The following is a 25,541-nucleotide window of genomic DNA, read 5'->3' on the forward strand; positions in this document are numbered from 1 at the left end:
TGAGTCAAATGGTGGCCTCCATGGAGGCAGTTCCCTTTGCCCAGTTCCATCTGCGTCCTCTGCAGCTGGACATTCTCCGCTGTTGGGACAAGCGGCCTTCCTCCTTACAGAGGTTAGTGGCTCTGTCGCCACGGACCAGGAGCTCTCTTCAGTGGTGGCTTCGACCCCTCTCCCTGTCCCAAGGGCGCTCCTTCCTGACTCCGCCCTGGGTGATTCTCACCTATCCGGCTGGGGAGCGGTACATCTCCACCACAGAGCACAGGGCACTTGGACTCCGTCCGAGTCAGCCCTTTCAATCAATGTGCTGGAAACCAGAGCTGTGCTTCTAGCTCTCCTAGCCTTTCACCACCTGTTGGCGGGCAGGCACATTCGAGTCCAGTCAGACAACGCGACAGCGGTTGCCTACATCAATCACCAAGGCGGGACACGCAGCCGCCTGGCAATGTTGGAGGTCCAACGCATTCTTCAATGGGCGGAGGACTCCAAGTCCACCATATCCGCAGTCCACATCCCTGGCGTAGAAAACTGGGAGGCAGATTATCTCAGCCGTCAATCCGTGGACGGTGGCGAGTGGTCCCTGCACCCGGCAGTGTTTCAGTCAATCTGCCGCAAGTGGGGCACTCCGGACGTGGACCTAATGGCATCCCGTCACAACAACAAGGTTCCGGTTTACGTGGCTCGCTCCCACGATCCTCAGGCCTTCGCCGCGGACGCTCTGGTTCAAGACTGGTCCCAGTTTCGTCTGTCCTACGTGTTTCTCCCTCTAGCTCTCTTGCCCAGAGTCCTGCGCAAGATCAGAATGGAGGGCCGTCGAGTCATCCTCATTGCACCGGACTGGCCCAGGCGAGCTTGGTATCCGCACCTGCTCCAACTGTCCGTGGAGATGCCGTGGCATCTTCCGGACCGTCCAGACCTGCTCTCGCAAGGTCCGTTTTTCCGCCCGAATTCTGCGCCACTCAAATTGACGGCGTGGCTCTTGAGTCCTGGATTTTGACGGCTTCTGGTATTCCTCCTGAAGTCATCTCCACTATGACTCGGGCCCGTAAGTCTTCCTCCGTCAAGATCTATCACAGGACTTGGAAAATTTTCCTGTCCTGGTGTCGCTCTTCCGGCCATTCTCCTTGGCCATTCTCGTTGCCGACCCTTCTGTCTTTTTTACAGTCCGGTCTGCAGTTAGGACTGTCCCTCAACTCTCTCAAGGGACAAGTCTCAGCTCTATCAGTGCTGTTCCAGCGGCGTCTCGCCCGGCTGGCTCAGGTCCGCACCTTCATGCAAGGTGCGTCTCACATCATTCCGCCTTATCGGCGGCCCTTGGATCCCTGGGACCTTAACTTGGTCCTCACGGTATTGCAGACACCCCCTTTCGAGCCCCTTAGGGAGGTTTCTTTGTATCGTCTTTCTCAAAAGGTGGCCTTTCTAGTTGCCATAACTTCTCTCAGGAGAGTCTCTGATTTGGCTGCGCTCTCCTCGGAGTCACCTTTTTTGGTTTTTCACCAAGACAAGGTAGTTCTCCGTCCGACCCCGGACTTTCTTCCTAAGGTGGTCTCTCCCTTCCACCTTAACCAGGATATTTCCTTGCCTTCCTTCTGTCCGGCCCCTGTTCATCGCTTTGAGAAAGCGCTGCATACTCTAGATCTGGTGCGTGCTCTCCGGATCTATGTGTCTCGCACCGCTGCGCTTAGGCGGTGCACCTCTCTTTTTGTGCTAACCACAGGGCGGCGCAAGGGTCTCTCTGCTTCTAAGCCGACCTTGGCCCGTTGGATTAGATCGACCATTTCGGACGCCTACCAGAGTACTCAGGTGCCTCCCCCGCCAGGGATCAAGGCGCACTCGACCAGAGCTGTCGGTGCCTCTTGGGCTTTTAGGCACCAGGCTACGGCTCAACAAGTCTGTCAGGCTGCCACTTGGACTAGCCTGCATACCTTTTCGAAGCACTACCAAGTGCATGCTCATGCTTCGGCAGATGCGAGCTTGGGCAGACGCATCCTTCAGGCGGCTGTCGCCCACTTGTGAAGTTAGGCTCCGCCTACTTCTTAGTTTTTTCTGTTTATTCCCACCCAGGGACAGCTTTGGAACGTCCCATGGTCTGGGTCTCCCAAAGGCACGATAAAGAAAAAAAGAATTTTGTTACTTACCGTAAATTCTTTTTCTTATAGTTCCGTATTGGGAGACCCAGCTCCCTCCCTGTTGCCTGTTGGCAATTTTCTTGTTCCGTGTGTTATCACCGGCTGTTGTCGTGGACAGAGTCTCCAGTTGTTCCGGTTCTTACTCGGTTCTACTTGTGGGTGGCTATTCTCCTCCAGCTTTTGCACTAAACTGGCTAGGACTGGCTACCAGGGGGTGTATAAGCTCAGAGGGAGGAGCTACACTTTTAAGTGTAGTACTTTGTGTGTCCTCCGGTGGCAGAAGCTAAACACCCATGGTCTGGTTCTCCCAATACGGAACTATAAGAAATAGAATTTACGGTAAGTAACAAAATTCTCTTTTTTGTAATCCCCCCCCCACACACAATACAATGCACCCTCCATTACCCCCTACACACACACACTATAATGCACCCTCCATTACCCCTCTCCCCACACACAATACATTGCACTCCCATTACCCCTACACGCACACACACAATACAATGCACCCTCCATTATCCCTCCCCCCACACAATACTATGCACCCTCCATTACCCCTCCCCCCACAAACACACACACAATACAATGCATCCTCCATTACCCCTCCTCTCTCTCTCTCACACACACACACACACACACACACACACACACACACACAATACAATGCACCCTCCATTACCCCTCCCCCCACACACAATACAATGCACCCCCCATCACCCCCTACACACACACACAATACAATGCATCCTCCACTACCCCCTCCCCAGACATAATACAATGCACCCCCCCATCACCTCCTACACATACAAATTACACTACCCCATCACCACACACTCCTGCCTCCCCCCTCCCTCGGAATACAGTACTCCCCCTCTACCTGTCACAAAGCTGTGTTCCTTCACAAATGTTTCCTGTTGTGTCCTCAGCCCCTCCCCACTCATTCCCATTAATATCTTCAGCTCCTCCACAGAGCGCTTACCGCTGCCTGATGTGTCCAGCGTGGCGCCCGCAGCACTATGATGACATAACAAGGTGCTGATCTCATCACATTGCTGCACGTCGGGGGCAGGGCCCAGTCTCGGCGCACTGTTCAAATGTGTTTATATCTGAAAGACGCAAATACATTTGAATAGGAAGGAGGAAGCTGCGGTCACCGCCACCGCCACCGTCGCGCTCCTCAGCAATGTGTACATGCCGGGCACACAGCACACAGCAGGGCCGCCACAGCACGCTGTCTCCTGGTCCTGCTGCAGCTAGTGTGCGCACGGCAGAAAATGCTCCCTGACCTGCACACTGCTGACCAGAGCGGCGGTGACAGCAGAGAGCGGCCCACTACAGGGACCGGCCCATCTGGCATTTGCCAGAATTGCCCTATGGTCAGTCCGGGCCTGGCAGTAGCTTAGGTAACCCTGGTTACGACCACTAGCAGACTAACTGTTTCTATATGCGTGGCCATAACCGTGAATACCTAACTTACTATAATGCCCTGCACATGAGGTATGTGACAGCTTTTAAGAAGAATGATGCAACATTTCAAATTGGAGGTATTTGCTATTATTATAACTACACCTACTACGGTACAAATCAGGGAATAGGATTTTGGAGATGGGAATACCCATTTAAAACAAAACAGTGATGTGAACTTGAAGTTATGTAAAAAATGTTGCAAAATTTGACTTTTTCACTCCAGTTTCACCAAAGTAGTTGAAGTGTGGCCAACAAATTCTTCAAAAGGTACGCCACTTTAGTAGAATAATTTACTCTATAAATGTACCCCTGTCCCTGACTGAAGTAACATTGCTGGTGAGGCCTATACCAGTACCTAGATCCACCTAATTCATGCACGCCCTAGTCTGAGACAGGTCCCCAGCAGCTTCCCCCTGCCCCAATCCCCTTGACTAACAGGTGTCTCCCGATGTCTGTGCATATGAGAGAACTGTCCGTAATCTGAGATGCATAGTTCCCGGCAGCATTTTCAAAGTATATTTTCTCTGAAACTACGCCACCATGAATCTGAATACAGGTTCACTTTGAGTTAGGCTGGAATCACACTTGCGAGTGTAAAATCGGACCGAGTCTCATGCCAGAAAGTCAGACGATTTCTTCTCACATTTCATCAGTGTGCTATCAGTTTTTACCCTCAGCAGCTGCTACTCAGGTTCTGTTATGTACAGGAGCATTTACAGTGTTCTCTGCTACATGATAGAATTCTATTGAGAAAAACTGATGTCACTAGGATGGTCCGTGTGACATCCTTTTTTTTTTCTTTTCACACACCCATAGACTTGCATTGAAGACACTCCCAAGAGAAACTCACCAAAATGCAGCATGCTGCGATATTTTTCTCAGTCCGATTTGGACTGAGAAAAAAATAGCAGATCGGAGCTGCCTCATTGATTAACATTGGTCCGAGTGCAATGCAAGATTTTCTCGCATTGCACTCGTGAGAGTTAATCGCTAGTGTGACTCCAGCCTTAAGCTCACTTTTGATCAGACTGGTGTATGTGTTTTATACCCTAGTCATGATTACAACATTAAATGCTGTTGAAAACGGAATTACAGATGTTAGTCATCCGTAAAACGAAAATGGTAAATTATAGCTTTAGTCTATAAATTATCCTCTTTCTAAGGGTTTTAATATAAATTTTATGTGAAAGCTTATCAGCCCAAACTCTACATGTATGTTGTATTATCTACAATGTAAAAAAAAAACGTTTTAGGTGATGCAGGGTCATGGGGAGTGTGAATAGCCAGGTGTTCAGCCATGCATGCTGTGCCATTCTCTGGTGTCCAGTGTGTATTCAGATTATTAATTAGCCAAACAGTTACGCAGATGTTGTCTCTATAATAAGTCATGTTATCATAGTCAGTAATGCTTACCTTTGTGAGCGATGTGCTCCCATGTGTGAGCACAGTGCAGGAAAGTGACTCGTGTTAGGGGATGAAAACAACTCTTGCCCATGACTGGCATGTTCGATCATCAGGTATCTTACGTTAATAGCTAGAAAACACTCTACCATTTAAGGTTTGAAATTATGATTATAAATGAGCATAGGCTGTGACTCTCAATGAGGATCAAAATGTTGCATCTGATGACTTCAATAACTGAGGGATAGTTGGGGTATGCCACAAAAATAACTTGAGAATCTCATGTTGAAAGTAAAAAAACAAAAAATAGTTGGTGCTGCATGTGGAGACACGGGGCCCAGTGGGTGCTCTCGTCCACTGAACCGGCCGCCTTTATAAAGACAGCATGGCTCAGGGCTCATCCCAACTGAACGCACAACCTCCTTAACCGTGGGTGGAACACTACTCAGACAACACAGGGTGAGGGAATCACAATATTAAGACTTTATTGGATCCCCAAACAATTAACGGCACATAGCACATAACCAGCAAAATACACAAATGTAACAGGCAACAGAGTCTTACCCTTCCGCTGGCTCACCAGGGATTTAGAATGTCCATGCCTCAGAGGTTCCAGGGCTATTTACTCCAATCCAGCAGCACCCCGATTTTGGCGGGCACCCACCGAGAATGGAATAACGCCAGATTTAGGAAGCTGGCTGAGGTCTGCAAAGTCTGTACCAGGTGACTGGATTGTCCCAACCTGGGTTTCCTCCTTAAGTAGTCTTTGGTTTGAAGTCATGTAGCCAAGTATTCCTCTAGTCTGAGCCAAAGTCCCTAGACCAAGTCCACAAGGTATCCTGATCCTCTAGCAAGCTCCTAAGAGCTTAGACTGGGTCATGCAAAAATCCATCAACCACCTGGTGACTCCAAGAAGTCACCTTTTATAGCCATAGCCTTCCCTTAGTATATACTGTGCCCTTATCGGATTGGTTGTACAAGTTGCTTCTCTTATTGGATGAATTTCAAGCTGCATGGATAATGTTCATTTAAATGATGTGGATAGAAAGACTGAGGTTTTTTACATAAAGCCTGCAAGTCACAGACTAGACAATGGCTACTAAGGTAATTTACATTAGATTAGCAATACACAACTACATTACAATGAATGCTCAGAGGGTCTGGTAGAAACAATGGTTTAGCAAACATGAGTTAGCACACAGAAGAACAATACGTCTGGCTAATGTAAGAAATTTTAACCCACGACACACATTGAAAAAGTCTGTGTTGTCACACTGCATATACCAACAAACCAACTGACCAATATTGAATAACACTAGAAATAGGCCCGATGCTATCGCATCAGGAGTGCAGTGAAATAAACATCTGTCTATGCTTAGTGGTGCTGACAGGAGCAGTGGACATGTGTCACACGGTTTGCACTTTGCAATATATCTGTTGTATGTGATCCCTCTGCATTTGTCTATTGTATGTGTTGTGTTATTTGACCGCTTTCACCCCTTTGCACTGTCTCTTCCTTGTGTGCTGTATATTGGTATCTGGTGTTGTGTTTCTTGAGCTGTATTCACTATGTGGTGTCTCCCCTGTGTGCTGTGTGTGTTTACACTATGGTCTCTTGTAAGCTGTTGTGACTATAATTGGAGGTGGTACATTGTTTTCTGCAGTTTGATGTGTGTGTGATTGTGCTTTCTCACAGTGGCCAAAAAAAAAAAGGAAGTCAGAGGATACAATTTATTAACATGTTAAAAATAATGGCAAAGCTTCTTACTTTTACATAACAGTAACAGAATACAATAGACCATAAATAGAAATGTTTTCTATTTCTATGTATTAGTTATATTCATGTAAATATATTTATGTACGTACATACGGGTAAACTATGTATATCTGTATCTATAATGTCTCCTCGATCTATATATGTCTATATATCTATCATCTATGTTTATCATATTAAGAAATTATATATCTATGTATTTAACTGTGTGACAGCGGTGGGGAGGCCTCTGGAGTGACTTTAGTTAACCTTAGTTATGGTAGCAGGCTGACTCGAGTAATTCTATAACATGGATATGCTGGGAGGTGTAGTTATCTCATGTAGTTATACAGTGTGTCCACCCATATCCTGTCCACCGCCAATAAATTGGCAGCAGCTATAGGCATATAAGTGGTGTCTAGGTATAGTAAAGTTAGCCATGCGCTACGCAATGAAACCACCTATTGCACCACCTGGTCGAAAACAACAGAGTTAGCATTTTTATCTCAAAAGCGGAACAAGATAGCGAAAAAAAGTTATTTAAAAAATTGTAGGGCATCATCAATCCAATACGAATAGACACCTTGCATACAGAAATGCTATGATATGAAACCCCCCCCAAAAAAACATTGAATGCTGGTAACACATATGGCGCTCCTTTAACTTAAAGTGGCCCCCGTCAGCTGCAATGCACATCTGGACTCTGCACAGCATACTGTATCTTGCTGCACGTTGTGCAATAAGGTAGGTGACACGTTTGCACAAGCATCTGTGATACGTCGTCGTAGGTCCTGCAATGTTGGTGGAGGGGTCGCATATACCTGCTGTTTGATGTGACCTCACAGAAAGAAGTCCAATGGGGTCAGGTCAGGTGAGTGTGGAGGCCACTTCACGCAGCCACCATACCCAATGACTTGTATGAAGGTCTCCATGAGGTATCGCTTCACGTCCGCAGCCTTGTGAGTTTTACACGTTCTAATCATATCATTTCTGTATGCAAGGTGTCTATTCTAGTATTGAATTGATGATGCCCTACAACTTTGTAATTCACTTCTCTATCTCGTTTGAGATAAAAATGCTAACTCCGCTGTTTTCCACCAGGTGGCGCAATAGGTGGTTTCATTGCGTAGCGCATGGCTACTTTAAAACACCACTTCTATGCCTATAGCTGCCGACATTCTCATGTTGTCACACTGTATAAAGGCTACAAACAAGGCTCTGTTCACGTGTCTTGGTTCCGTTATGAAGAGAAAAGTACAAGTAATATCCCCTTCTGTACAGATTAATGATGACCTTTATAGGGAATAATTCATGACAATTGGTATTTACCTGCCTGATCGGACCTACATCTACTTACAGCATCAATCAAAAATCCATGTATATGTGGTAATTAATCTCTAAAATGAATTGATTGTATGCAGTTTGTCTTGAGTTCAGTTTTTAAAGTTTAGCGCATGGCTACTTTACTATACCTAGACACCACTTCTATGCCTAAAGCTGCCGCAGTTCTCAAGTTAATGGCGGTGGACAGGATAGGGGTGGACACACTGTATAACATAGACATGCTAGGAGGTGTAGTTTCCTTCTGTAATTCTATAACATGGGCATGCTGGGAGGTGTAGTTCCTTCCTGTAGTTATATAACATGGACATGCAGGGAGGTGTAGTTTGTTCCTGTAATTCTAGAACATAAACATGCTGGGAGTTGTAGTTCCTGCTGTAATTCTATAACATGGACTTGCTGGGAGGTGTAGTTCCCTCCCATACTTATATAACATGGACATGATCCTATGATCCTCATCCCAGCCCTAACCCATCTCTTCAACCTATTACTAACAAGTGGTGTATTCCCCTCATGCTTTAAATATACCTCCATTACACTCATCCTCAAAAAGCCCTCCCTTTACCCATCCTCTGTGTCAAACTATCGCCCCATATCCCTTCTCCCTATGCCTCAAAACTACTGGAACAGCATGTCCATCTTGAACTGTCCTCATACCTCTCCTCCTGCTCCCTCTTTGACCAGCTACAATCTGGCTTCCGACCACATCACTCTACTGAAACTGCCCCAACCAAAGTCACCAATGATCTATTAACCACCAAAGCCAAGCGACACTACTCTATCCTCCTCGACCTGTCCTCTCCCTTTGACACAGTAGACCATTCCCTCCTACTACAGATTCTCTCATCTCTGGGCATCACAGACTTGGCCCTATCTTGGATTTCTTCATACCTAACCGACCGAACTTTCAGCGTCTCCCATTCTCACACCACTTCCTCATCTCGCCCCCTATCTGTCAGTGTCCCCCAAAGCTCAGTTCTTGGAACCCTGCTGTTCTCCATCTACACCTTCGGCCTGGGACAGATCATAGAGTCCCACGGCTTTTAGTATCATCTCTATATGACAGATCTACCTCTCTGGACCTGACATTACCTCTCTACTAACCAAAATTCCACAGTGTCTGTCTGCTATTTTATCCTTCTCTGCGCGATTCCTAAAGCTTAACATGGACAAAACAGAGGTCATTGTCTTTCCTCCTCCTCACTCATCTCCTCCAACAAGCCTTTCCATCAAACTTGATGGTTGCTCACTCTCCCCAGTCTCACAAGCTCATTGCCTTGGAGTAACCATCGACTCTGCTCTATCCTTCAAGCCACACATCCAAGCCCTCTTCACCTCATGCAGACTACAACTCAAAAATATCTCCCGGATCCGTGCTTTCCTTAACCAAGAATCAGCAAAAACATTAGTGCATGCTCTCTGGCCCCCCTTCCAACACTCTTGCACCCCTCCAATCTATCCTAAACTCTGCGGCCTGCTTAATCCACCCCTACCCTCGCTTTTCCCCAGCCTCGACACTCTGCCAATCCCTTCACTAGCTTCCCATCGCCCAACGACTCCAGTTCAAAACATTAACCATGACATACAAAACCATCCACGACCTGTCTCCTCCCTACATCTGTGACCTAGTCTCCCGGTTCCTACCTGCACGCAACCTCAGATCCTCACAAGATCTCCTTCTCTACTCCTCTCTTATCTCCTCTTCCCACAATCGCGTACAAGATTTCTCCCGTGCCTCCCCCATACTCTGGAACGCTCTACCTCAGCATATCAGACTCTCCCCTACCGTGGAAAGCTTCAAGAGGAACCTCAAGACCCACCTCTTCCAACAAGCCTACAACCTACAATAGCCCTCAGTCCAGTACACCACTGTGCAACCAGCTCTGTCCTCACCTATTGTACCATCACCCATTCCCTATAGACTGTAAGCCCTAGCGAACAGGGTCCTCTCTCCTCCTATACCAGTCTGTTTTGTACTGTTAATGATTGTTGTATGTATACCTCCTCTTTCACTTGTAAAGCACCATGGAATAAATGGCGGTATAATAATAAATAATAATAATGATGAGAGGTGTAGTTCTATAACATGGACATGCTGGGAGGTGTAGTTCCTGTCGGTGTGTATACGGCTGTACCCTGTGTGTGCACGTGTCATCTATGTACGTGTGTATATGGCTATATCCGCCCGCTCCTGACCGCCGCTCATTATACTCATTGAATATTCAGTCCACTGAGGAACTGTAAGCTGGAGCAGCGCTGGAAACTTCAGTACCGTGGACTGCATCGCTGGGGACAGGTGTGTGTTTGTTTTCGTTCAGTGTATACATGTATTTGCGCTGTGTGTGCGCTCGGTGCAGAATAGGACTGGTTACTGGAGGAATATCCAGTAATACCAGGCCTGGCTGTGGTTACCTGCACTGAAGGCTGGAGCTCTCACCTGAGCTCCAGGGTGCAGCCAGGACTGAACTCGGTTTGCAGGACTGAACCGCGAGCGCCGACTGATTCGCCGGCGATTGCAATTCAGTTCATGTCACAGCTACGGACAGGGCTGCACCCCAGAGCTCAGGTGACCGCTTCGGAATTATATGTGTGTGTGTGTGTGTGTAAGCCGGAGCATTGTGGCCACAGCATCAGGGACTCACTGAAAGCTGCAGTAACGTGAATGTCACTGCACCTGCGCAACGGACAGTGGCACAGTGCATGCCGGAATAGGTGGACAGACATAACTGATGATTATGTATGTAGATAGTCATATCTACTGTACCATCAAAATCAAATATTACACAACTAACTGGTAAGCCACTGTGAGACATCACACACACCATATGTTGGTATGGTTACCCTACACATAAAAAAACCCCTCAGTTACAATACATTCATATCAGATGTTCATATTCTGCACTAACTGCTCAGACTGAAAGAGCAGAGGAGCAATTAAAGTGTGGTGAAAGTACAGAACAGCAGCCTAATGCAAGAAGCAGATGAGCTGCAGTCACTGATCAAATCTGTGTCAACACAACATGGTTAAAATGTAGAAAGAGATGTTCCTCTGATTTTATATTGATAACTAATCCATGGGTGAGACACACCTGACAACTCCAAGGATCAGATGCTCTGTGCCAGTGGCGGCTAGATAACCGTTGCACAGCTGGAGTTGGCGGCTACTGCAGATTTGCTTCTATTTGGATGAACAAGAGCTGATTTGCAATACCTGGCGGCACTGAGAACTGCAAACCAGTGATCATCCACCCGATTACAGTAAAGAATCTATACATTATACAACTGTGAAAACAACTGTGGTGCAAGTTTAATATGATTTTATTAAGGGCAATGCAATGTTGCATTTAATTATAATTGTAGTTTGGAAAATAAATGTCATGGTTCCTAGGTTTTAATTCTTGTGCAATGCCTTAAATGATTCAATGCTTTGTGTTGGTCAGTAAGGAATCAAACAGTCATAAAAAAAAAATCAAGAATCATTTTGTCTTTCTAATCTCATTTCTGTACATATGATACATTTATTCATTTAAAAACAAGTAGAATATTATAACAGGAATTTCTAAATAGAGGTGGAGGGTTAAAGAAATAATTTTTGACATGGTTTCAAACATGTCATAGATCACACTGATTTACTGTGAAAGTACTGTGAAGTGCTCAAACTCCTATTAGGTAAGCTGTCAGCTGAGATATGGTCAACAAACAATAGGGAGCATGAATCCGAGACCGGCTCTCTTATTGCAACCTATGTATTTCAATGTGAAGGGACATATTAAGAAAAACATGCTTTAACACTCTAGCCACACAATGCGACCCAAGGCCGCCTTACACGCTGCGATCTCGCTAGCGAGATTACTAGCGTGCGTGCCCACCCCCATCGTTTGTGCGTCATGGGCAGATCGCTGCCCGTGGCGCACAAAATCGCTCGGACCCGTCACACTACTTACCTGCCTAGCGAAGTCGCTGTGACCGGCTAACCACCTCCTTTCTAAGGGGCAGTTCGTTCGGCGTCACAGCAACGTCACTAAGCGGCCGCCCAATAGAAGCGGAGGGCGGAGATGAGCGGGACATAACATCCCGCCCACCACCTGTCTTCATCATTGCCGGTGGCCGCAGGTAAGGTGAGGTTCTTTGTTCCTGCGGTGCCACACATAGCGATGTGTGCTGCCGCAGGAACGACAAACATCATCGTACCTGTAGCAGTAACGATAATTGGGAATAGGGGGCATGTCACAGATTAGCGATTTTGAACGTTTTTGCGACGATTCAAAAATCGCTCATAGGTGTCACATGCAATGACATCGCTAACGCGGCCGGATGTGCGTCACAAATTCCCTGACCCCAACGACATCGCTTTAGCGATAGCGTAGTGTGTAAAGCGGCCTTTAGATGACTAGTTAAAGCTACAGCGGCTTTCCCCTGTCCCATTCATAAAATATTCAATTTTTAGAATCAGCTGGAAAAGCTTTCAAAAAGGATTACACAACCATTCCGACCTGACTTGTCAAAGAAGGTACACCAGGTATAAGAAGTCTATTTAATAACTGTAAAATCTGGCGACAGATCAGATTTCAATATCTAATGCCCAACAAAAAGCATATGTTAAATTAGAAAGTAATAATATTTATTCACTTATATAGCGCCATTAATTCCACAGCTCTTTACATACATCTGAAAGTGGTAGAGTTTGTCCATCCCTTCCCCTCCACGCACTTGAATAAGAAAATACTCCTCTTGGATAAGTGGATCACACTGGGTTTTTAAAGGAAAAGGGGCAAGAGATCAGCTAAAATAATGAAACAATTAATGTGACCTCTGCAGCCAATCACTGGCCTCCATGGTCATGTATCATCCATGGATGACCAGTTATGGACTACAATGGTCATATAGATAACTGACATTTTTGTGGGATAGGCTGCCACCACTGTACTGATGGAGGTTTGAATAAGTGAACCAGTAATTTTACCACATTTCCTGCCCTTAGCCAGATTTTTTTTTTCTCTCTATTGCCTTAGACAGTAAAGAGGTTGTCCACTACTTGGATAACCCAGTCTCATTTCCCATGTTTGTCCTTTTTAAAGTAAAAATAAAATTAAAACTCCTCTCCTGTCCCGGCAGTGCTCCAGCAGTGTCAGTGCTTCTTAGGGCTCATTCACATGACCGTTCCGTCTGTCCTGGTCAGTACCGGTTTGTTTTTTTTGCGGACCCACAGACCATCTTTTCAATGTCTTTTGTGTACGATCGGATGGCACACGGAAGCACGTCCGTGTGCATCCGATCCTACAAAATAAACACATCGAATGCCGTATGTCCATTCTGTTATTATGGAACATGTCCTATTCTGTTCCGTAATAACGGACCGTGACTCAGTGCAAGTCAATGAGCTCACAAAATCCCCGGAAGTCGCACGGAAGCACTTCCGAGTGACCGCCGTCGGGTGCCCATGCAGTCTGTGTCCCGCTCCAGCCCCGCGGCTGCTCGCACTGCAGTGTCCCCGCATATGCCTGCACTGCAATGCGAGTAGCCGCAGGGATGAGGAGCGTTGCCGTCAGGAGGTTAGTAAAGTTCATTACCTGCAATGATGAACTCCTGCACTCCTGACGTCAGCATTTGTCACGGACAGCCGCGTTCTCACATCAACTCTCGCGGGCGGCCCGAGACTGTGACTAGCGGTGACGTCACGGGCCGCTCGCGAGAGGTGATCTGAGAACACGGTGGGTAAAGAAGTCTGTGACCAGCGCTGACGTCAGGAGTGCAGCGGCTTCCATTCCCGCAGGTAATGTACCTAGCTAACCTCCTGAAGTCAGCGCTGGTCATGCCCTGCAGTGACCTGGCCTGACCTATTGATGTTAGCTCAGGTCACTGCCCTACTCTCCCAGACGATGGGGAACGTTCTGTTCTTCATTGACTCGGACAGTGAGTATGGATCGTCGTAGGATTACCTGACCCGGATTTGTTTTTTCTTTTCAATAAATTGGTGGCAGAGGGAATGTGTTGGGGAGTTGTTTGTTTTTTTTTTCAAACAAAAATTTGTTTGTCGTCTATTATTTTTTTTTAATTACTGACTGGGTTACTGATGTCAGGTATCTGATAGAGGCCGTGACATCAGTAACCCCAGGGCTTGATGCCAGGTCCCATTACACATCTGGTATCAACCCCATATATTACCCCGTTTGCCACCGCACCAGGGCATCGAGATGAGCTGGGGCAAAGCACCAGGATTGGTACATCTAATGAATGCGCCACTTCTGGGGCGGCTGCGGCCTGCTATTCTTAGGCTGGGGAGGGTCCAAGAACCGCGGGCCTCCCTAGTCTGAGAATACCAGACCACAGCTGTCCGCTTTACCTTGGCTGGTGATCCAATTTGGGGGGGACCCCACGTTTTTTGTTTTAAATTATTTATTTAAATTTAAAATAACAGCGTGGGGTGCCCTCTGTTTTGGATTACCAGCCAACATGCAGCTGCCAACTGTAGTCTGCAGGCTGCAGCCGTCTGCTTTACCCGAGCTGGCTACAAAAAATAGGGGGGGACCCAAAGTCTTTTTTTTTTTTTTTTTTTTAAATTATTTATTTTTTGGCCAAATACAAGGCTAAACACCCTTTAGTGCCACATGAAAGGCACTAAAGGGTGCAAGATTACAAAATGCTGGGGAGTGGGACATTATGTCTTTCTCTTCTATTATCTATCTATCCCTCTATTCATTCATTCATTCATTCATTCATCCATCCTTCTATCTCTCTGTCTCTATCTAGCTATTTATCTAGCTACTTCCGTGTTTTGCGATCTGCAAAAAAAAAAAAAACAGAAGGCACATGGATGACACACGGCCCTTATACAGAACGTATGTCACATGGATGAATCCGTGAAAAAAAAAAAAAACGGACGATGTTTTGCTGACCGCAAAAACGCAACGATCATGTGAATGCAGCCTTAATCATTTAAGGCCAATTTAGATCTGGTTCTTAAACACCCTTTCTTGTTTGTTTGTTTTTTCCATCATTGAATTCCAGGCTTGTATTCTGCAGGATGAATTGTATTTGTCATTGGCACCATTTGTGTTACATACAACCCAATACTGAACTTTGATTAAAGGGGTATTCCCATCTCCAAGATACGGCTTCATTTAGATGTTAAATTCTTACTGTAAAAACTCAAATGTGGCTGCAGAATTTCTGGGATCTGTGCAGGGGCACAATTTCTATAGTGAATATATATAACGGGTGAAATAAGTATTGAATACAAATCACTGATTTTAAGTAAATATATTTCTAAAAGGTGCTACTGCCATGAATTTCTCACCGTACGTCTGTAACAACCTATCCAATCCACAGAGGCAAAGAAATCAAACCATAAATGTCCATGAATTAAGTTGTGTAATAATGAGAAATTACAGGAAAAAAGTATTGAACACATGAAGAAAAAGGTGCAAAAAAAGCCATGATGCCAGCCAAAATCTATCAGTAATTAGAAAGCAATCCTGCCACTTAGGAAAAAATGTCACCTGGTTCAACTGATAGCCTTTGAAAAGGTGTCCGATTACAAAAGGTGCCACCCAAGAAACCTCTCATAATGGGTAAAACCAGTGAGCAGTCTCAAGAACCTTATTGTTGCAAAACATACTGATGGCATTGGTTACAGAAGAATTTCTAAACTACCGAAGGTGCCAGTGAGAAATATTTGGACCATAATGCTAAAGTGGAAAGAACATAATTTCACCATAAACATAGACCAGATGCTCCCCGCAAGATTTCAGACAGAGGAGTGAAAAAAAAATTATTAGAAGAGTTGTCCGAGAACCACTGGTGCAAAGCTACAGCAAGACCTGGCATTAGCAGGTACAATGGTTTCAAAGAAAACAATAAGTGATACGCTCAACTTCCATGGCCTGAATGCACTTACCACGCAAGACTCCATTGCTGAAAGAAAAAGCTTGTTCAAGCGTGTTTGGAGTTTGATTAAAGCACCACTCCAGCGTTTTGTTTTTTTTTCAATGCTAAAGTGGTGCTTAACCCCTTTAGGACGAAGCCAGTTTTGTACTTAATGACCAGGCCATTTTTTGCAATTCTGACCAGTGTCACTTTATGAGGTCATAACTCTGGAACGCTTCAACGGATCCCGGTGATTCTGACATTGTTTTTTCGTGACATATTGTACTTCATGATAGTTATAAATTTAGAACGATATTTTTTGCTTTTATTTGTGAAAAAATCGGAAATTTGATGAAAATTTTGAAAATTTTGCAATTTTCAAACTTTTAATTTTTATGCCCTTAACCCAGAGAGTTATGTCACACAAAACAGTTAATAAATAACATTTCCCATATGTCTACTTTACATTAGCGCAATTTCTGAAACAAAATGTTTTGGGGTTAGGAAGTTAGAAGGGGTCAAAGTTCATCAGCAATTTCCCATTTTTTCAACAAAATTCACAAAACCATTTTTTTAGGGACCACATCACATTTGAAGTGACTTTGAGAGGCCTAAGTGACAGAAAATACCTAAAAGTGACACCATTCTCAAAACAGCACGCCTCAAAGTACTCAAAACCACATCCAAGAAGTTTATTAACCCTTCAGGTGCTTCACAGGAACTAAAGCAAAGTGGAATGAAAAAAAGCAAAAAATAAAATTTTACCTAAAATGTTGCTCTACCCCAAATTTATTCACTTTTTAGAAGAAATAACACAACAAAATGAACCCCAAAACTTGTTACCCACTTTCTTATGAACGCGCCAATACCCCACATGTGGTCAGAAACCTTTGTTTGGACAAATGGGAGGGCTTGGAACAGAAGGAGCAATATTTGAATTTTGGAAAGCAAATTTGGCTGAAATAGATTGCGGGCACCATGTTGCATTTACATGTCCGCCAAGGTACCTAAACAGCAGAAACCCCTTACAAGTGACACCATTTTGGAAACTAGACCCCTTAAGGCTTCTATCTAGGGGTATAGTGAGCATTTTGGATACACAGGTACTTCACAGATTTTGATAACGTTACGTTGTCACATTGAAAATTTTCATTTTTTTCTCAAAAATGTTGCTTTAGCATCAATTTTTTCACTTTTTCAAGAGGTAATTCCAAAAATGTGACCCCAATGTTTGTTACCCACTTTTTTATGAGCGCGGTGATACCTCACTTGTGGTCTGAAACCTTTGTTTGGAGAAATGGGAGGGCTTGGAACGGAAGGAGCAATATTTGAATTTTGGAAAGGAAATTTGGCTGAAAAAGATTGCGGGCACCATGTCGCATTTGGAGGACCCCTAAGGTACGTAAACAGCAAAAAAACACCACAAGTGACCCCATATTGGAAACTAGGCCCCTCAAGGAATTTATCTTGATGTTTGGTGAGTACCCTGAACCCCCAGGTGCTTTACAGAAGTTTATAACGTTGAGCCATGAAAATAAAAAAATAAAATTTTACCACAAAATTGTTACTTCAACCAGGTAGCTTTTTTTTTCACAAGGGTAACAGGAAAAAAATCACCATGAAATTTATTGCGCAATTTCTCCTGAGTTTGTTGATATCTTGTATGTGGTGGAAATCAACTGTTTGGGCACACTACAGGGCTCAGAAGAGAAGGAGTGTAATTTGACTGCAAAATTGGCTGGAATCAATAGCGGACGCCATGTTGCATTAGGAGAACCCCTGAGGTGCCTAAGCAGTGGAGGTCCCCCACAAGTGACCCCATTCTGGAAATAAGACCCCTCAAGGCTTTAATCTAGGTGTATATTGAGCATTTTGAATACACGAATACTTCACAGAATTTGATAAGCTTAGGTTGCCATATTGAAATTTTCATTTTTTTCACAAAAATGTTGATTTAGCGACACATTTTTCACTTTTTCAAGAGGCAACAACAAAACGTGTACCCCACAGGTTGTTATCTAATTTCTTGTGAGCGCAGGGATACCACATATGTGGCCAAAAACCTTTGTTTGGATAAATGGGAGGGCTTGGAATGGAAGGAGCACCATTTGAATTTTGGAAAAGTTGAAGTAAATTGCGCGCACCATGTCACATTAGCAGGGCCCCTTGGGCACCTATACATCAGAAACCCCCCACAAGTGACCTCATTTTGGAAACTGGACCCCTCAAGGATTTTATTCAGGAGTATAGTAAACATTTTGAATCCACAGGTACTTCACAAAACTGTTGCTGTAGCAAAAAATTTCTCACTGTTAAGGGGGCTTTACACGCTGCGACATCGCTAATGCGGAGTCGTTAGGGTCACGGAATTGGTGACGCACATCCGGCCGCATTAGCGATGTTGCTGCGTGTGACACCGATGAGCGATTTTGCATCGTTGCAAAAACGTGCAAAATCGCTCATCGGTGACATGGGGGTCCATTCTCGATTATCGTTACTGCAGCAGTAACGATGTAGTTCGTCGCTCCTGCGGCAGCACACATCGCTATGTGTGACGCCGCAGGAACGAGGAAGATCCCCTTACCTGCCTCCCGGCCGCTATGAGGAAGGAAGGAGGTGGGCGGGATGTTCCGGCCACTCATCTCCGCCCCTCCGCTTCTATTGGGCGGCCGCTCAGTGACGTCACTGTGACGCCACACGGACCGCCCCCTTAGAAAGGAGGCGGTTTGCCGGTCACAGCGACGTCGCCGGGCAGGTAAGTATGTGTGACGCATGTGCGCGATGTTGTGCGGCATGGGCAGCGATTGCCCGTGTCGCACAACAGATGGGGGCGGGTACCCACGCTAGCGATATCGGGACCGATATCGCAGCGTGTAAAGTAGCCTTTAGGCTATGTGGCCATGATCCAGCGACACGGCGTCTAGTACCCAGTGTCAGCCTCCTGCAGAAATGTGAGTGTTGTCCACGGGAGAACGCAGCTGCCCATGCCCACGATTTGGGTTCAGGCTGCTGTGGACTTTAGTTCTATTCTACCTGCAAAGAACACTCATCTCCGCAGCATAAATTGACATCCTGAGGCTCGGGAAGCTGCGCCACAGGTCGATTTATGCTGCGGAGAAAAGAAACACAGTGGGCACGGGATTTCTAAAAATCCTGCCACTGTGCTTCTACTGCACAACGCAGCGTTATGGACGCAGGGAAAACACTCTGCGCCCAAAATGTTGCAAACCCTGATTGTGGGCACACAGCGTAAAATGCTACAATGGATGAATGGATAGATGTCAAACATATATAACGTCCCACCCCCCTGCATATTCTAAGCTGGCGCCCTTTAGTGCCTTTCATGTGACACTAAAGGATGCCTAGCCTTGTATTTAGCCCAAAAAAAAAAAAAATAATTAAAATAAATGACGTGGGGTCCCCCCTATTTTTGATAGCCAGCTAGGGTAAAGCAGACAGCTGTAGCCTGCAAACCACAGCTGACAGCTTCATCTTGTCTGGTGATCAATTTGGAGGGCTCCCCAAGCTGTTTTTTTTTTTTAATTATTTATAAATAAATAATTAAAAAAAAAAAAAACAAACGTGGGGTCCCCCCAAATTAGATCACCAGCCAAGGTGAAGCTGACAGCTGGGGTCTGGTATTCTCAGGATGGGAAGAGCCACGGTTATTGGACTCTTCCCAGCCTAAAAATAGCAGGCCGCAGCCGCCCCAGAAGTGGCGCATCCATTAGATGCGCCAATTCTGGCGCTTCGCCCCAGCTCATCCCGCGCCCTGGTGCGTTGGCTAACGGGGTAATGAATGGGGTTGATACCAGGTGTGTAATGTCACCTGGCATCAAGCCCAGCAATTAGTTATGTCACGGCGTCTATCAGATACCCGACATAACTAATTGACAGTAATAAAAAAAAAATTGACAACAAAAAAAAATTTATTTGAAAAAACACTCCCCAAATCATTCCCTGATTGACCAATTTATTGAAAAGAAAAAAAAAAAATCCACAATAATCCATTTGGATGTCCCACGTCGCCTCTGGACCTTCTAGAATATGGGGGACACGTTCAGGGAACGTATCCCCCATTTTCTAGGAGGGCAGACCCTCCATTTGAGGAGAGTGGGTGCAAAGAATCTGCACCCACTCTCCCCGGGTCACAGCTGCAGACTCTGTGCAGCAGCAGCCAGCGTCCTGAACACAGGAAGCTGTCATCTGCTCGGCACATGTGACCGGAGTCTGCAGAGAAGGAGCCGGAGGAGGGGGCCGCGGGGGATCAGCACTCCGGTATGTATGACACCGGGGGACACCGGGGGACACCAGGGGGAGGGTAGGGGGGGACCCGGCAGGGCCTAGGGAGCAGGTTTCTGTCGCATGTGTGATGGCACATGCGACAGAAACCATAGGAACAGTGGAAATGCGGCCGGCGCGCTGCTGTGATCGCCGGTGCGCGCTGCCATCTTGGATTTTCGGGAGGGGGTTGGGGGTCGGGGGGGCACTTTGGGGACACCGGGGGACCGGAGGGAACCGGGAAAAAGATTTATCTCCCATCTGGCATGTTTGAACATGCCAGATGGGAGATAAATCATTTTTTACCGGCGCGGTCATTTACTATAACTTGATGATCGGTATACGGTGTATACCGGTCATCACGTGACTGGGGACCGGAAAAACCGGCCCGAATCATGATCTCCAGGGTCTCAGCTACCCCCGGCAGCTGAGACCCCGGAAATTTTCTGACTCTGGGGGGCGCTAGACCCTTTTTTCCGACCGCCGTTAAAAAGCGGCGGATCGGAAAAAGTACCCTTATTTACCGCCGTTAAAAGGCGTATCGGCGGTCGTAAAGGGGTTAAATGTAAGCACACTGCCTTATACTTACCCTCCACCGTGTTTGGTATTCGAGCAATAGAAAAAGTTACAAGACCTGATAGAGGAGGTAACTTTCAAAAGAAGGTTTTAAACCGCGAGTCATACTGGATGTTCATGTTAAATACCAGCATTCCATATGGACTTAATATAAGGCAAGATTTAATTAAACAGTAAAACTAATGTTTTTAACTGGGATCTAAAGTTGGCAATATTTTTCAATTATTATATAATGGATTGGATTTTTGTATATAGCTTCCTGTATGTTAGATCAACATGTGATATATTACTGACATTATGACTCTATTCATGTGTTTATGTATACATTTTTTGGCTTTTTAATTGTATATACAAGAGTATTTTAAATGATAACTTTTTCATTTGTAAGCCAGAAGATCTCCCCGCATACACAGGTGCTATTCTCAGGTGTAGCTTGATAATTCAACTACATGGTATGTTGGGAGTGTCTTCTAGGTATATAAAAGGGTCCTTATGTCTGTTATCTGGTACATCCATGAATAAGACAGTATTACTACAAGTTATGTCGAAACGCGTCGGATGACTCAGTCTGTAACTCTGTGGAACATCTGTGACCTTGAAAAAACGTTTTTAATGGAATAATAAACAGTGAGTTTTCATGAATTTACCCATACCTGGATCCGCTGGATTTTGTAGTCTTGTTTAACTGTGAGCTTTCTGCACCTGAGGAGTTCCGTGCTGGATCCATGTGATTTACTCCTGAACAAGCATATAGGAGGTGAGCTGGAAAATTATTTTCTATACAAAGTGTGCTAAAATATAACTTTTAATCCTAATATATTAAAAACCACTATTAGGTAATGAGTAACCAAAAGCTCCTTAGTATTATGACAACTCAGATGATACCATATACTGAGGGAATATGGTGACTAAGGAGCCTAAAGATATAACAAAATAAACAAAAAAACACAAATAATAATTGAGTAGATTATTAAACTCAAGGGGACAGTGGTCCACGTAGTGAGTACTAAGAAAATAATAAAAAAAAATCAATATAACAAAAAGATATTATACACTGGTCCTCAGTGGAGGAACTGGCAGTATATATATACAGATAATTAAATGGGAGTAAAATTGAAACTCTCACCCCCATATCAGGTAGCTTGGGGTGCATCAGGGTTTCCTCTGTGTGGGTCCTTCCGTTTTCATGTTACTACTGACCCTACACATCCCTAGGGAAACTCGCTTTACCTGGCACCCACAAGCTTCTGCCCTAACAAGGGCAGACCACAGCTATCCCTCACTTAATAGCCCTATACCGTTCCTAGCCTTACCCAACGCGTTTCATCGTATAGGAATCAGGGGACTCCGGTATTGTGGTAAAGGTCAGAGGTCCTATGCCCAAGCTCCCAAAAGACACAAATGTGTCTTTTGGGGGCTTGGGCATAGGACCTCTGACCTTTACCATAATACTGGAGTCCACTGATGATTCCTATACGATGAAACAGTATAAGGGTACTAAGGAGCTTTTGGTTACTCATTACCTAATAGTGGTTTTTAATATATTAGGATTAAAAGCTATATATATTTTAGCTTTCTTGAATTGCTTTTTCTAACTATTTATCAAGTGGCCCCCCTCTTATGAGGATTGCTGTTTCAATCTATATAAAGTGTGTGGAAGAATGGGACAAAATCGCAACTGAGCAATGCATGCCATTAATTTCTCTATACAAGTGGCATCTTGAAGCGGCCATCACTAGAGATGAGCGAACCCGAGACTCTGCTTGTACCGAAAGCACAGACTTTACAAAAAACAAAAACAAAACAGAGTTTGTCTGCTTTCAGTATGCAAACCACTCGCACGAGCATCATTGTGCTCGGTGCTCAGCCCAGTGCAAGCAACCTGCAGTATTTGAACAGATCGCACAACCCAACAAAAGCATGATCAGATGTTGTGTGCGCCAAAAACAAACAAAAAAAAAAAGGGGGGGGGGGGAGGGGGACTCCCGCCCACATGGCCCCAGAAGTGATCTGTTTATGTCTGACTGCATGTGGTGGAGACCCAAGCTGCCCAGTTAGTGACTTCTACTGGGGTTCAGGTGAAGTCCAGATCCTAAACCGAACTTTATCTAAAGTCCGGCTGAACCCGCCGAACTGAACTTCCGCGAGTCCGTTCATCTCTAGTCATCACCAACAAGGTCTTTTGGAAGTATTAAATACATTTCAGTAAGCGTGTTCATTACTGTGTGGATTGAATGAGTTGTTAATAACATCTGGTGAGAAATTCATGTCAATGGCACCTTTAGAAATAGATTTACTTAGAAAATTGGTGAAATGTTCAATACTTATTTCACCCGCTGTAAGTATTGACAAACAAACTCGCCACCAAGGCAAGGGGGTTAAGCAGCATTCACATGTTAATATCTTCAGTCCAACCTATCACAGAATTGGAACTCTGTATACGGATGGGGAGTACTCTAGTTTTTGACAAAAATGAACAAAACACACATCTAGTAAATATAGCTTTATTTAATTTATTTATTTACTTAATTAAATAAATAAATAAATAAATTATTTATTTATTTATTTACTTAATTTTTTATATTATATATATTTTATAATATTATAAATTATTACATTATAGCAAATGTTTGGACATACCTTCTCATCTCTAGAACAACTGTTAAGAGGAGACTTTGTGCATCAGGCCTTCATGGTAAAAATAGCTGCTAGGAAACCACTGCTAAGGACAGGCAACAAGCAGAAGAAACTTGTTTGGGCTAAAGAACACGAGGAATGGACATTAGACCAGTGGAAATCTGTGCTTTGGTCTGATGAGTCCAAATTTGAGATCTTTGGATCCAACAACCGTGTCTTTGTAGAAAAGGTGAACGGATCTACATGGCTGGTTCCCACCATGAAGCATGGAGGAGGTGTGATGGTGGGGGGTGTGCTTTGCTGGTGACACTGTTGGGGATTTATTAAAAATTGAAGGCATATAGAACCAGCATGCTTACCATAGCATCTTGCAGCGGCGTGCTATTCCATCCGGTTTGCGTTTAGTTGGATCATCATTTATTTTTCAACAGGACAATGACCCCAAACACACCTCCAGGCTGTGTAAGGGCTATTTGACTAAGAAGGAGAGTGATGGGGTGCTACGCCAGATGACCTGGTCTCCACAGTCACCAGACCTGAAGCCAATCGAGATGGTTTGGGGTGAGCTGGACCGCAGAGTGAAGGCAAAAGGGCCAACAAGTGCTAAGCATCTCTGGGAACTCCTTCAAGACTGTTGGACAACCATTTCCGGTGACTACCTCTTGAAGCTCATCAAGAGAATGCCAAGAGTGTGCAAAGTAGTAATCAAAGCAAAAAGTGGCTACTTTGAAGAACCTAGAATAGAAGACATATTTTCAGTTGTTTCACACTTTAAGTATTTCATTCCACATGTTTTAAATCATAGTTTTGATGCCTTCAATGTGAATCTACAATTTCCAGAGTCCTGAAAATAAAGAAAACTCTTTGAATGAGAAGGTGTGTCCAAACTTTGTCTGTACTGATATATATATATTATATATTATGGTCCCCAAATAATTGCATTGACGATAGCATAGTCATAACTGTTCAAAACATACTATACTGTTTAATTTTATAGAAGATGTGAATGACCCTTAAAAGGTCCATTTTTATAATCTTTGTATAATTCTGCACAATCGGAGTTCTGACAAAACTAAGGAGCCGACTTAAGACCAATGTGACCAATGCCAGACTTGCATGTGTAAGTCAGACACTCCTGATTCATTAAGAGGTTTTGATGAATCGGGGTCTAGGGGTTTCATTCACCAGGTGATCACTTGATATCAGACATTTATTTGTATACAATAAAAATTTACGATTATTCTACTTTTTGTAAAATCCAAGTTTCTGAAAACCCTTGTTGGCAAGCTTAGATGTCCAAATTATAGATGGCAACTTAGAAATATAATACACCAACAAGTGGGTTTTTCTGAACAAGACAAAGAAGTTCCTCCGGTGTTTGGCGTGGATAGGTAGGCATATTAAGTTTTAGAAGTCACTCAAGATGCCAGTGTTAAACAAGGTAAGGATTGTCCAAGACTGCAACTCCTGCGGCCACCCCACCATCCGCATGTTCAGTGCCTTTTGTCCTAAGAAGATGACCCACACGTTCATTGAGAACCATCTTTTCACCTTCCCTACAGAAAGAAGAAACAGGTAAAATGATAAACTGGCATCTATTAACCACATCAGGATGCAGCATTTTTACTTATTTTTACTGAGTGTGTAAGTGATTTTTTTTTTATACAAGCTGTAGACTGACTACTAAACATTGAATTCAGTGTTGTCCAGTGAAAAGATATAAAATATTTACAAAAATGTAAGGGGTGTACTCACTTTTGTGATATACTGTATACTATTAAGGGAATTTGTCAGCAGGTTTTTGCTTTGGAATTTGAGGACAGCAGGGGATAGAGGCTGAGTCACATTTCAGCAATGTGTCATTTATTTTGCTGTGTGCTGCTGTTTTCAGACAATGATTGTTTTATCATCAGGTGATTATCACTGCTCAAACTACAGCTTACACGCCTGCTAGACCGACCACATCCCACTCTAAAAAGCAACTCACTGTCAATAGACAATGTACAATAAGCTCTTTAAGCTACATCTGCTACATCCAATAACTCTGATTTTGTCACAAATGCAGCACCCAGTAATCTAAGTGACATGATTGA

At 44.5% G+C, this 25,541-nt stretch overlaps 1 protein-coding gene across 1 annotated transcript in view; it reads right to left on the reverse strand.

Annotated features, from left to right (window-relative positions):
- Positions 1-24,411: 24,411 nt before the first annotated feature.
- Positions 24,412-25,541, reverse strand: part of GSS (glutathione synthetase) — an 89,539-nt gene continuing 88,409 nt past the window's right edge. The window contains exon 13 of the mRNA XM_075347567.1: positions 24,412-25,004. Coding sequence (XP_075203682.1) covers positions 24,881-25,004 — 124 coding nt within the window. The 3' untranslated portion in view covers positions 24,412-24,880. The remainder of the gene's footprint in view (positions 25,005-25,541) is intronic.

The sequence above is a fragment of the Anomaloglossus baeobatrachus genome, chromosome 5, assembly GCF_048569485.1.
Source record: "Anomaloglossus baeobatrachus isolate aAnoBae1 chromosome 5, aAnoBae1.hap1, whole genome shotgun sequence".
NCBI lineage: Eukaryota > Metazoa > Chordata > Amphibia > Anura > Aromobatidae > Anomaloglossus > Anomaloglossus baeobatrachus.